General features: G+C 42.9%; 1 protein-coding gene across 2 annotated transcripts in view; it reads left to right on the top strand.

The window, feature by feature from the left end:
- The window catches only part of ptpn11a (protein tyrosine phosphatase non-receptor type 11a), a 15,809-nt gene extending 3,296 nt beyond the window's left edge, over window positions 1-12,513 (top strand). The window contains exons 2-16 of one of the 2 annotated variants that reach the window (XM_023421205.2): window positions 15-137; window positions 2,737-2,931; window positions 4,065-4,257; window positions 5,401-5,520; window positions 5,613-5,726; window positions 6,968-7,064; window positions 7,197-7,276; window positions 7,545-7,703; window positions 7,983-8,114; window positions 8,386-8,540; window positions 8,665-8,732; window positions 9,262-9,413; window positions 9,517-9,635; window positions 9,827-9,932; window positions 10,998-12,513. In XM_023421205.2, the coding sequence (XP_023276973.1) occupies window positions 15-137; window positions 2,737-2,931; window positions 4,065-4,257; window positions 5,401-5,520; window positions 5,613-5,726; window positions 6,968-7,064; window positions 7,197-7,276; window positions 7,545-7,703; window positions 7,983-8,114; window positions 8,386-8,540; window positions 8,665-8,732; window positions 9,262-9,413; window positions 9,517-9,635; window positions 9,827-9,896 (1,777 nt within the window). In that variant the 3' untranslated portion in view covers window positions 9,897-9,932; window positions 10,998-12,513. Of the gene's footprint in view, window positions 1-14; window positions 138-2,736; window positions 2,932-4,064; window positions 4,258-5,400; window positions 5,521-5,612; window positions 5,727-6,967; window positions 7,065-7,196; window positions 7,295-7,544; window positions 7,704-7,982; window positions 8,115-8,385; window positions 8,541-8,664; window positions 8,733-9,261; window positions 9,414-9,516; window positions 9,636-9,826; window positions 9,933-10,997 lie in introns of both variants that reach the window. The other variant, XM_023421204.2, reaches the window with a different exon arrangement.

Here is a 12,513-nt window from a genome sequence, read left to right as displayed (position 1 = left end):
TCTCTCTCTCTCAGGTGGTTTCACCCCAACATCACAGGTGTGGAGGCTGAAAACCTCCTGCTGACTCGTGGGGTGGATGGGAGCTTTTTAGCCAGACCCAGTAAGAGTAATCCAGGAGACTTCACCCTCTCAGTACGGTAAGTGATGGTGGCATTCATGAGTGCATAAAGCAGCACAATATAATGCTGTGTCAAAAATTCTAGATGCCTGAAAATGTACTAAGTTTTAACCTCAACGCTTTTTCAACTGAAAATCATCAAAACCATGAGGCTGTTACTGGGTCCCACTGTGAGGTTACACTCAAGATCTATAGATAAACTTCTGTCTTATCTGTTTGGTTTTTATTTTCATCTTCTTCTTTGTCCCCATCAGGTCACGGCTGAATAAATATATTCAAACATTTAATCTAACCAACAGCAGATTCCAGCTCAAGGAAATAAAAAATCTGCTAAATAATGTGTCTAGTGGACAACAATGAATAAAATGTAATAGTTTGAACTTATTGACTCTTCCTCTGCTGCTGTTGTTTCTTAAAGATAAATGTGCATTAATGTCACACATTCATCTTTCTGCCTGCGCTGGATTCAAATGGAGACTGTGCTGTTTATTTACCCGTTGCCACGGTGAATCATTGAATCGGAGCCCCATTGATGATGGTGTTTTATATTCCTCATGCACGCTCTCAGCTCAGAGTGAACATACTCAGAGTTGATTGAACTAACTCAGATCAGCTGTTCTGGAACAGAAAACTCAGAGTTTCCCGTCTGAGGGCTCGTCAGCTCCGAGTTCAGGGTTACACTCAGTTTGTTAAACCTGCTTTCTGGAGTAGACCCCTGAGGACCAGACAAATTGAATTTTATCTCAGTAATTTATAATTCAAACCTTAAGCAACATGTTAATTATGCATACTTTGCTTTTTAGGACATCAGTCTGTCGGCTAGCTTACATAATACTAAATAGATATTTCAGTTAGAAGTTGCTTCAGATGAAACTGGAACTAACGGGAGTAAATATTGGACTTACATTTATCAATCGGACACGTATAAAACTTGAAAATGAAAGATAATGTTGCTCTGTGCCTCCTGGGTGTGTGATAGGCAACTGTTTGCTCATACGCTTCACATAGTTTAATCAGATGATATGATGTGTCAGTGTTGTGTTTTCAGTTTGTTCCCCTGCCTGAAAAATCGCCTAATGCAGCTTTAAATGTGATGTGATACTCACTGTTAAATGATGCTGGGATAATTATTTAAAAAAAAAAAAAAAAGATCCCCACAACAAATGCTGCTCCATCTTCAGCATGAACTGTGTTGGATGATGGTGGGAAACCAGCATCATCCAGAGAAGGACGACCAACCTTTTACTAATAAAAAAAAAACAAAAAAAAAAACAGTTAGTGGTTTTATCTAAGGGCCTGTAGAGTCATAAATTTTTAAGATGAAGTATCATTAACTCAGTTCAGCTGATGTAGCCAGTGGTATTTTTGTAACAGTCTCATATTTTAGCCGTACAGTCTCTCATCTCGCACCATATTTACTTCCTATGGAAACAAAACAAGTCGTGCTCCTCTTGTGGAAACGGGGACATTTCCACAGGGAGACTAGTCTCCGCTGGTTCAAACCAGCACGTCTGTCTCTTTATGTGCACATTCTGCCAGACTTAACCAAAAGTCATCCAAGGTTACATGCTACTGAACCTCAGACCTGCCACAAGTTCTCCTTTTTTTTTCTATTTTCCGGAATAATGGTGGTCACCTACAATGACTCAGAGCAGCGTACGGCGTCTATCTGGTTTGTGTCATAAAAATGTGGTGGTTTCCTTTTAAAATTTGCCAACGTTGAGTCTCGGTGTCGGCGCTCTGCCGCTTAATATTTTCACAGTTTATTTTAATAGCAGGGATGGTGCCTGTGTTGTTGGAGGCGCGTGTGTGTGTGGTGTTAAACTGTTCATGCATGTGCTCTGCATCAGAAGGGTTGGAGGATTCAAAACATGCAGCTAATAATACTTTTCATTATTGATTAATATGCTGAACATTCATTTAATTGTTTCGTCTGTGATGTGTCATAACAGTGTCACAGTTTCGTGGAGTTGCTTGTTGATCGATCCAAAACCCAAAGACACTCAGCAGAGCTGCAGCTAATGATTAATCTACTGATTATTTTCTCAATTAATCAGAAAAATCCTGTTGTCTCAGAGACCTTGTTGATGTAATCTGATTACGACAGTCCAAATATGTTCAGTTTGTGACGAGAAAATCAGCAAACGCTCACACTGGAGAAGAGGGGACCAGAGAGTTGTCGGCATGTTTGCTTAAAAAATCAATTAACAGTTTAATTGATTAAGTTTATTCATTCGTTCATCCATTTATTGTCACATAAGACTGAGAAAATCAGCAGATCCTCACAGCTGAGAAGCTGGAACGAGGCAATGTTTGACTCCATTATTAGAACAGTTGAAAATAATCAACTAATAATTAATCTTAAGTATATATTTGGGGTTAAACACGTTTTCCACATTTCCCTGAATAAACCTGAAACACAGGTGAATCTAATGTAATAATGACACCACACTGACTGTGTATGTGAGATTTAAATATAAAACAGTTAGATTTTTACTCATTAGGACGAACATAAGCTTCCTGTTGGGGCCTGTTTACGTCATGATGATGATGATGATGATGATGATGATCTCACTCCTGCTGGTAACACTCCTCTAAATGATTGTGCTTCTCTGCAGGCGAAATGGAGCCGTCACTCATATTAAGATCCAGAACACGGGAGACTACTACGACCTGTACGGCGGGGAGAAGTTTGCCACTCTTGCAGAGCTGGTGCAGTATTACATGGAGCATCATGGGCAACTGAAGGAGAAAAACGGAGACGTCATTGAGCTCAAGTATCCGCTCAACTGTGCTGATCCCACCTCAGAGAGGTGAGCGGTGACGACCCGATGAGACGTTACCAGCATAACTAACATTTAATGTGTTTTTTCTTATATTTAATGAACCATTACTGATGTAAATGGGATGGACACAATATTAGAAACACCTCAGTATATAACAGCAGAGAGAGTCGCTGCATTAGACTGCATTAGGTTGAGATGGCACCCAATAAACTGGCAACTGAGTGCGTTGTAGATTGCAAATAATGGAGGAGGCTTGTCTCAAGAAAGCCTCTGTGTCTCTGCTGAACAGAGCTGCTGTCAGCCTAATGGGAGTAACCAGTATTTGTGATCTTATACTCATACTTAGGTTCCTCAACTGATTACACTTCATCACATTAACTGGAATTACTGTGAAAATGTACTTTTCCATCCTGAGAAAGAGGAACTGGCTGACTGTAGTGGTTATAGACCTTGTGGCAAACTGTGTTCCCATTACATTCATCCACTTTGTCTTCTCCCTTAATACAATATGTGCAGTTTCACAACTCCAGTTGTTTGGTTAATTAAGAAAAATACGTGCCAGTAAAACAAATATACTGCCACGTTTTTATTTTCCCAGAAATGAAATCAGGGTTTCCAGCGGTGTTTTATAGCGATGTTGTCCCGCTGTGTCTGAAATAGAGAAGCTTCGGGGAAAACGAGCGGCGGTCTAACATCACAGAGCAAAAGCCACGTATTTAATGAGTGAGCTGATTGTTTGACTTGTTTAGTGCACGTTTAATTTAAGGTGTTTGCTTGTGATGGGATCTGATGACCACACCTGGAGGCGGACATGTTTTCTCTTTACTGTCATGCTGCAGAAAATGGATTTTGTGTGTGAAGCTGCACTTTAGTTGCAGGAGGGTGAGACGTATTCGAGGCATGTCAGGGTGAAAACAAGAGAAAATGTTTAGTGTTTCACTTATCTGCTGAGTTTCACAAGAAAAAGATCCTTCAAGTTATTGTTTGTTGCTTGTTTAACCATGTTTGCAAACAATAAACATCCTTGATTTATTCATGTAAACAAGCAGTGATGCCATTAAAGAAAATAAGTTACACGTTTATCCTCATCAACAATGGAAGCAGATGTTTTTTAAGAGTCCGGTTGAAACCTGTTTTACTGGTGTGTGTGTTTTTGCCAGATGGTTCCACGGACACTTGTCGGGCCGGGAGGCTGAGAAGCTGCTGACGGAGAAAGGGAAGAACGGCAGCTTCCTGGTGAGAGAGAGCCAGAGCCATCCGGGGGATTTCGTCCTGTCGGTTCGTACAGGAGACGACAAGACGGACAGCAGTGACAGCAAACCCAAAGTCACTCACGTCATGATCTGCTGCAAGGTAAACAACACTCCTCATCTCCTCTGTCTGTCCCTGCCTCCTCACATCCCCTCTGTTACAGCAGTTGGTGCTACCGTAAAGCGTGCAGGTACCAGTACTGCCCACACCTTAACTCTCCGTTAAAGGTGTGATCCTGACTGGTACAGATGTGAAGATGATCCAGATGTTTTTACTGCTGGAGTGCGTGCAGTGTTCTGTTATCTGGGAAGGGGATCTGAGAAAACCTGGGGCCTGTAGCATGAAGCAGGATTAGTGGGTTATCTTTGAGGATTATATCTGGTTCTCCAGTATCACACAGCTGGCCCAGTTTTAACAGGTCTACGTCACCATGGTAACCTGTGATGCGCAGCTAACCTGCACCAGAGCAGGTTAACTTCAGACTATCTCATCTTACCTGCCAGCAGCCCGAACACAGACCAATCAGAACACTGGGAAAACAGAGCCGTCATTCCTACAGGAGCCCGACATGGGCAAAAAGCCGAATAATAACGAAACACGAATAATAAAGAACAGTAGATATTTTTATAGATCAGTAGGATTATTTTGCTGTTCCAGGCTTTTAATTTGTCCCTGTGGTTTTAAAACAGAGCTGCTGACATTAACCCTCATTTAAGAAGACCTGACGGCTACAGGGAGGAGCTGTAAACAAAGGGGAAGTAACGCCAGCGTTAGCAGCTAATGCTACTTCCCCTTGGCCCCAGCTCCTCTCGGTTTAAGGCAAAACTTTTTCTAATGAATTCACATGGACCTGCACCTGTACAGCTTTATTAAAAATCCCAGACTCAGAGGAATGACACTGTTTACCAACATCCAGCCAGTTGCATTTAAATCCATCCTCAACAAGTGTATCACTGCCCATGTTTACATTTGGTGACATCATTTCCTGTGGTATTGCTAATTCAGTATTTGAAATAAGGAGTGATTTATGTCGGTAACACTTTTATTATTATTTTATTTATTGATATTTTTAAAGTTTCAGATCCTGATTGTGGCTGAATCTAATCAAATCAGCTGTGAACTGCAGTCTATCATCTCATTACAATCTGCCTATTGTTTCTGTGCTCGTAAACATCTTGGTTGTCTCATGATGGTGACACTGCTCTGTTGTACTTGTTGCTGATGTGGCTGTGGCTTCTCATTCAGCACGACCTGAAATACGACGTCGGCGGAGGCGAGAAGTTCGACTCCCTCACCGACTTGGTAGAGCACTACAAAAAGAACCCCATGGTGGAAACTCTGGGCACCGTGCTTCAGCTAAAACAGGTAACGTCACCATCCCCCTGTTTTCCCCCAGCAGGAAGCAGCCGCGGCGTTTTCCGATTCTAATCTCTGTCCTGACTCGTTCTCCTCCGCAGCCTCTGAACACTACTCGTATTAACGCGGCGGAGATCGAAAGTCGAGTTAGGGAGCTGAGCAAACTCGCGGAAGCCACAGACAAAGTCAAACAGGGCTTCTGGGAAGAATTTGAGGTGAGTGGTTCTGTCTGGTTCTAAACTTTTTAGTTTGTGTCTTTACTCACAAAACAAAAAAACATCACTAAAGCCCTTTTCAGACGTGCACCTTGTTAAATAAACGTGATGGTTTCACATCTCGCTGAGCTCCAGAGTCACTTCTACGTAAAAGTCAATGAGGTTGAAGCTTGTATTGAATGTTTTCAGATGAACATAAAAGACCACAGCAGCTCAGGCATAAACAGAGACTGCACCTACAGTGCATCCATCACTTCATTATCTTCTCTTATGCACCAAGAAAACAGAATCTGTTTAATTAAGCAGTGAAACGTTGTGAATATTCACATCAGTCATTAAAACATGAACAAAAAGTTTATTTTCACAGGTAACAGAGTTCAGAACCCGACAAGTGTCACTGTTTCCAAAAGTTTGTTTTTATTTCTACAAACAACAAGATCAGTGTCGGCCTCCAACAATCCTGTAAGACCGTCCACGTCAGTGTCACAGTGGTTGTGTCGATGGGTCGATGCGCACCAGTCGGCCGACTCCAGCTTCAGAAGAGTCTGAGCTCTCTGTTTGAGTTTATTCGATAAGATCAGTTGTCAGCGTGAGTGATCCGGTATGTTTTAGTCTTTTTTGCATTTGTGCAGAAAAAAATTTGACTAAAATGATGATGAGAATTTCCAGGGGATCGAGTTCAGCTGCAGTTCATGGTGAATCAGACCTGCTTCCTGTTCTTCCTGTCCGCGTTCACTACGACTCTCCAGGGTGTGGAGGCAAAAATGAAAGACGACCTGTGGGAATACGTGGTGGCGCAAACGTCAGAAAACAACCGTCCGCTCGGAGCAGCGTGTGTAAATTAGGGGCTCGACACGACACACCGCAGAACTACAGGTTCATGAGGCCAGATGCTACCAACCGATTCTTATCTGTGTGTGAGATCCTTCAGTGATGCAGAGAAAACTTTTCTTCCTCGTTGTCATGACTTCTCCAGCTCTTTCTCTTTCTCTCTCTCTGAGACTCTTTCTGTAAATGTGCTGTCAGGTCTGAATAAAGCAACAACAAACATTTACATATCTGAACGACCGAACGCCATCACTTTCACAGATAGATGAGGCCAGTTATGTAACGTACTCCGTGTCTGAAAAGGGCTTGAATAAATACCCAGCAGTGTGATTAAAGATGTTCGAAGTCTTGGTTGAAATGTGACCTCTCTCCCTCTCTCTCTCTCTCCCTCTCTCTCTCTTCTCCTCGTCCAGACGTTGCAGCAACAGGAGTGCAAGCTGCTCTACAGTCGTAAAGAGGGCCAGAGAGCCGAGAACAAAAACAAGAACAGATACAAGAACATTCTGCCATGTGAGAGACACTCGCTGCTCCTGCACTTACAGCAGCCTCTCAGTGTGACGGTGCAGCGCATCACCTGAGGGGATGGTGAAAGCCGACCGACCGACCGACCGACTGACTGTTGTTGTTGTTCTGTGTTTGCAGTCGACCACACACGCGTGGTGCTGAATGATGGGGACCTAAATGAGCCGGGCTCCGACTACATCAACGCCAATATCATCATGGTAGTATCCACTGTCATGGTAAACTCACTTCATCCTCAGGGGACTCACACACACACACACACACACACACATCATTTTTTAATGTGTGGATAGTTGGATGTAGAACTGCATCAGTCAGATTCATTGTAGTCGACCAGCATGTGTGGTCTGTCAGTTTCTGCTCGTGTTTTGACTCTTTGTTGTATTTCTCTGTTGTACTCGAGGCACTCAGCTGACTGTCATGTCTGTGTGTGTGCGTGTGTGTGTGTGTGTGTGTGTGTGTGAGCAGCCGGAGCTGGACTCAAAGTGTAACAGTACCAAGGTGAAGAAGAGCTACATTGCCACTCAGGGCTGTCTGCAGAACACCATCAGTGACTTCTGGAGGATGGTGTTTCAGGAAAACTCTCGAGTCATCGTCATGACGACCAAAGAGGTGGAGAGGGGGAAGGTGAGCGGAGAGATTAAGTGTTAAGCTTTAATTTAATGTGGGTCCACTCCTCAAAGCTTAAAGACATGTTGTAGCTTGGTGTTGTGCAGCTTTCGTCGCTGAAGGCGACTGAGACTCTGCGTCCAGATGTTTTCAGTGCAGCTACAATTTATTCTCACTTCAGTAAAACATTTGGTTTTGGTGCATGTGTGTAAGTAAATAAGTTAAGCTTTATTTATATAAGACTTTTCAAAACAAAAGTTAGTCAGTTAGACAGTGAGTGTTGTTGTGTCTCCGCAGAGTAAGTGTGTGAAGTACTGGCCCGACGTGTCGGCTCTGAAGGAGTACGGCGCCATGCGCGTTCGCAATGTCAGAGAGACGGCGGCACACGACTACATCTTAAGAGAGCTCAAACTGTCCAAAGTGGGACAGGTAAGTGTGTGTGTGTGTGTGTGTGTGTGGATATAAATAAGTGGAAGCTTGAAGTCAGGTAGGGGAAACATCTTTTCAAATGAGTGTTATAATACACATCTGTTTATCTTGTATTCACTTATAAAAAGACCAAAGAAATACCACAGACAGTTGATGCAGTTTTACTAGATGGCGCTGTGGCTGATGTATTGAGGCTGTGATTAAACTGAAGCTTGTTGAAGGTCGTTATCCTCCTCTGTGTGTGTGTGTGTGTGTGTGTGTGTGTTTTCAGGGCAACACAGAACGTACAGTTTGGCAGTACCACTTCAGGGCCTGGCCGGACCACGGCGTCCCCACCGACCCGGGCGGTGTACTCGACTTCTTAGAGGAGGTCAACCTGAAGCAGGAGAGCATACTGGACGCCGGGCCTATAGCGGTACACTGCAGGTACACACACACACACACACACACACAAGTCAAACGCTGGAAACTCTTGAGTACACTCTGTCACAGACTCCATTAGAGGAGGAGCAGACATGTTGAATCAAAGGGTTTCTCTTCCGCTCTGCAGCGCGGGGATCGGGCGGACGGGAACGTTTATAGTGATCGACATCCTGATAGATGTGATCAGAGAAAAAGGTGAGTCCACACGCCTGTGTCTTTCATCCTGATAGAATCCAGAGGAGATTCAGTCCAGCTTTATTTACACTGAGGCACAAACACTTCGTTAGAAAACACCTGTAGAGGTTTATGCAATCCACTACAGCTGTTCTGTGTTTTGGACTCTGATCTTACAGTGTTTCACATCATCACAGAGAAAACACAGAGAGATTCAAACCGGCATAAAACATGGACATGCAGAAACATAAAACAAACAAAATAAAAAAGACAATAAGCAGAAGAACATTGAGTAATACTTTTTAAATACGACACTTTTAGGTATTTATTTGTTTTAAAAAGGAAAGTCAACGTAAAATAGGCTGCGTTCAATATCTTGTAATGTTGGAAATAGATTTGAGTAACACTTTTATTGCCTCTTTTGTCATTAGTTGATTAACAGACAGAGTTATAATGATAACACACACACACACACATACAGTTTACGTCATTGCTCTGTTGGCAGTACTGAGGATGTGTCAGTGTGAGGTTTCATGTGTTCATGCTGCAGGGGTGGACTGTGACATCGACGTGCCAAAGACCATCCAGATGGTTCGTTCTCAGCGCTCTGGGATGGTGCAGACCGAGGCGCAGTACAGATTCATCTACATGGCTGTGCAGCATTACATAGAGACGCTGCAGAGACGCATAGAGGAAGAGCAGGTGTGCAGCGCACAACGCTTCACTTCTTTTTAACAGTTTAGCTTTCTTTTCTTTTTTTCCTGCTCCTTTCTCTAACCTCCCACTGTCCTCCTCTCCTCTGCAGAAAAGTAAGATTAAAGGGCGCGAGTACACCAACATTAAGTACTCTATGTCTGACCTGACTGGAGGGGAGCAGAGCCCTTTGCCTCCTTGCACTCCTATTCCTACTCCCACCTGCACAGAGTAAGTAACGCTGCTGGTAAAAGGCTCCTGCAGGAACCTGTTCAATTCTCTAGGTCGCTATTAAATCACTTTCTGAAAGTCTTGTGAGTAGTTTCTCACTGAAGTGTGTGTGTGTGTGTGTGTGTGTGTGTGTGTGTGTGTGTGTGTGTGTGTGTGTGTGTGTGTGTGTGTGTGTGTGTGTGTGATGCCAGGATGAGGGAGGACAGCTCTAGAGTGTATGAGAACGTGGGCCTGATGCAGCAGCAGAAGAGCTTCAGATGAGATTCACCTTTGACCCCAGTGCTCTATCAGTTCCAGGTAACAACAACAACAACAACAACAACAACAACATGCTGCTCCTGTGTTTTTAGCTCATTGGCCAAAAAAAATCTCTTAATACTAAGAACAATACTGCTCTCAGGTCAGCCAGGAGAAAAGAGGGATTACACCTTTTGAACCACCTGATGACTTTTATTTTGAAACATCTGCGCAGAAAGTTCAGTAGCTTGATCAGAAACCAGGTCACATTGATCACAAGTATTCTAATCCATTTTTGAGTGAAAACTTTGTGGGCTATCACCCCCCCCCCCCCCCCCCCCAGTTCCTGTCATCTCTGTCCTGTTGTGAGTTTAGATGAAGAGAGAGATTAGCGCTGCTGAGGTGTACGTCATGCTGCATTTATATCTGCTGTGTCTCAGTTCATGTACTTCTACACTCACACTTGTTATTTTGGGAGCGTACGTGTGTTCACATCGACCAGCAGGCTTGTGCCTGGAAGGTCGCCGGTTCGATCCCCAGACTGGCAGGAAAAAGGGAAAGAACAGCACTTAGCCAAATCCTTATGTGAAAGTGAAACTACCCTGAATAAATAAAGGTAAAAAAACAACATGGGCATTTCTCACCCTTCAACGGTCGCCATCTTGGCTCTGCAGCAGAAAGGTAAAGAACCATGGCGACCGAGAAAGAAGGACACGGGAAAGTAAAACGTTCATTCACAGTAAAGTGAGCAAAGCAGCCGGACAGGTGGGCGACATGGTCACATGATACGATCGTCTGTCCCGGTGAGTGTTTACAGAACCCGGTGTACGACGTGTGAGTGTCGTGACTGAAGTATCTGATTTGAGACGCAGCAACAGTTTATTCATGACGGCAGATAAATATGGAGGAAATTTTGAGTTTATATCAAGAGCAAATTAAAACAGCAGAAAAGAAGAAGATGAGAGAAAATCTACTTTGTCTAAACTCTAAAATTAAGAATAAAGGCCGGTGTGTGAAAGCAGCCAGTAAAGCCGCAGGTTTCTCTGCAGGTGAGGTAAATTAAGTATTTGAGAATTTACATAAATACAAATCACATTTTTGTTTTTGTGTCTCTGTCTCCTTCAGGATCTTGATACCTGACAGGTTTTTTTCGCCAGCCACACCTTGACGCCTGAGACTTGACCGTAATGACATGGAACAATGGAGGAAAAAAAAAACAACAAAAAAACAAAACAAAAAAACCAACACCAACACAGAAACGTGAGAGAGACCAGACACCAGGGTCCTCCTGTTCTCGCTCATCTTACATGAACATTTGCCCTGTAGTTGAATTCTAAACCACTGTGATCATCAGAAGAGCCTAAATCCCCCGACTAAACCGCAGTTTGGGTTTAGCCTTTGTAAATCTCGCCGCGACAAGGGCTGCAAACAGCGAGCGCTCTCCTCAGAGGGAAAAACCTAGCTAACCTTTTGCTCATCTCTCATTTTTCTACGTTTTTCTTTTTTTTTTTTTTTTTTTTAATTAACCAAAGGAAAGTTATGTAAATTGTGTTGTGTAGAAGGAAGTGAGTTTCCTGAACGAGGCCTGTGCCAAAACCACAAATTATTTTATCCACGTCTCTCAGCCAATTAAAAGTCTCCATTCGGCCCTGAAAAGCCTTTAAAGCAGCGGGAGACGAGACCTTATGTTTGGACAAAAGTGGTGCAAAATCTCCAGTGATTACTGTCCAGTTTTCACTGTGTCGTATGGAGTAATATCTCTTAATGAAGAAGTATTGGAATTGTAGTGTAATATCACACTTACAGTTGATCTGTTGATTCATAATCCACTGACTTCTAAGCATTAATTCCTTTTTTTTGTTTTGTTTTGTGCCGGAACCGCCTTGAAGAGAAATGTACATTCAAGCAGTTCAGAGTGTGAATTAACTTTTTATTTTTATTATTATTATTATTTTCTAGTTCACATGGGGTTCAATATGCTTTTTGTTGGGATACACAGTGTCTGTTAGTTAACCATTCCTGAGCTCAAGCCGAATGTCCTTAATGCTGCACTTTTATTTAGCAGCATAACAGTTACAGTCAAGCCTTGATTCACCTGGTGGATTTATAAATACTCTAATCTGGGGTTAGCACAGGAGTTTCAGGGGGGGAGGGGGGCACGTGTTGTGATTTCTTTTTGCCCCCCTTCATGCCTGCACTTCTATGTCAAAGTCAGTGTGACGACGTATTAAGATTTCAGGGGAGTTGTGTCTCTTAGTTGCAGGCATCGCCACAGACGCCCGGCTGCCAAAAACCATAAAAGAAACTTTGTTTTTTAAGTTTTTTTTTTGTTTTTGTTTTTGTTTTTTTTAAAAAGTGCGTATTACTTTTTTTCATTCTTTATTGTTCTTTTTAAAGACAAATGCCTTTTTGTGTACCATTGCCTATTTTGAGCACCACATGTACTTAAGTTTAAGAGTCACTGTTTTAAAAAAGCAATCGCACATCTCTCAGCTTGGGCAGAATAGATAGTCAGTGTCGTGGTTGTAGATTGTTGGGCCTGTGATAGTCAGCTGGATTCAGTAGTTAAAACACATGCACACACAAGTATACAGGTTTCAATAGGAGAGTATTTTCTTGTTTTCTGTCGATGTTAATCAAA

This window comes from Seriola lalandi, unplaced genomic scaffold (assembly GCF_002814215.2).
Source record: "Seriola lalandi dorsalis isolate HSWRI2012SDOR001 ecotype SW California unplaced genomic scaffold, Sedor1 jcf7180002054666, whole genome shotgun sequence".
Taxonomy (NCBI): domain Eukaryota; kingdom Metazoa; phylum Chordata; class Actinopteri; order Carangiformes; family Carangidae; genus Seriola; species Seriola lalandi.
This window is presented reverse-complemented; position numbering and strand designations above follow the sequence as displayed.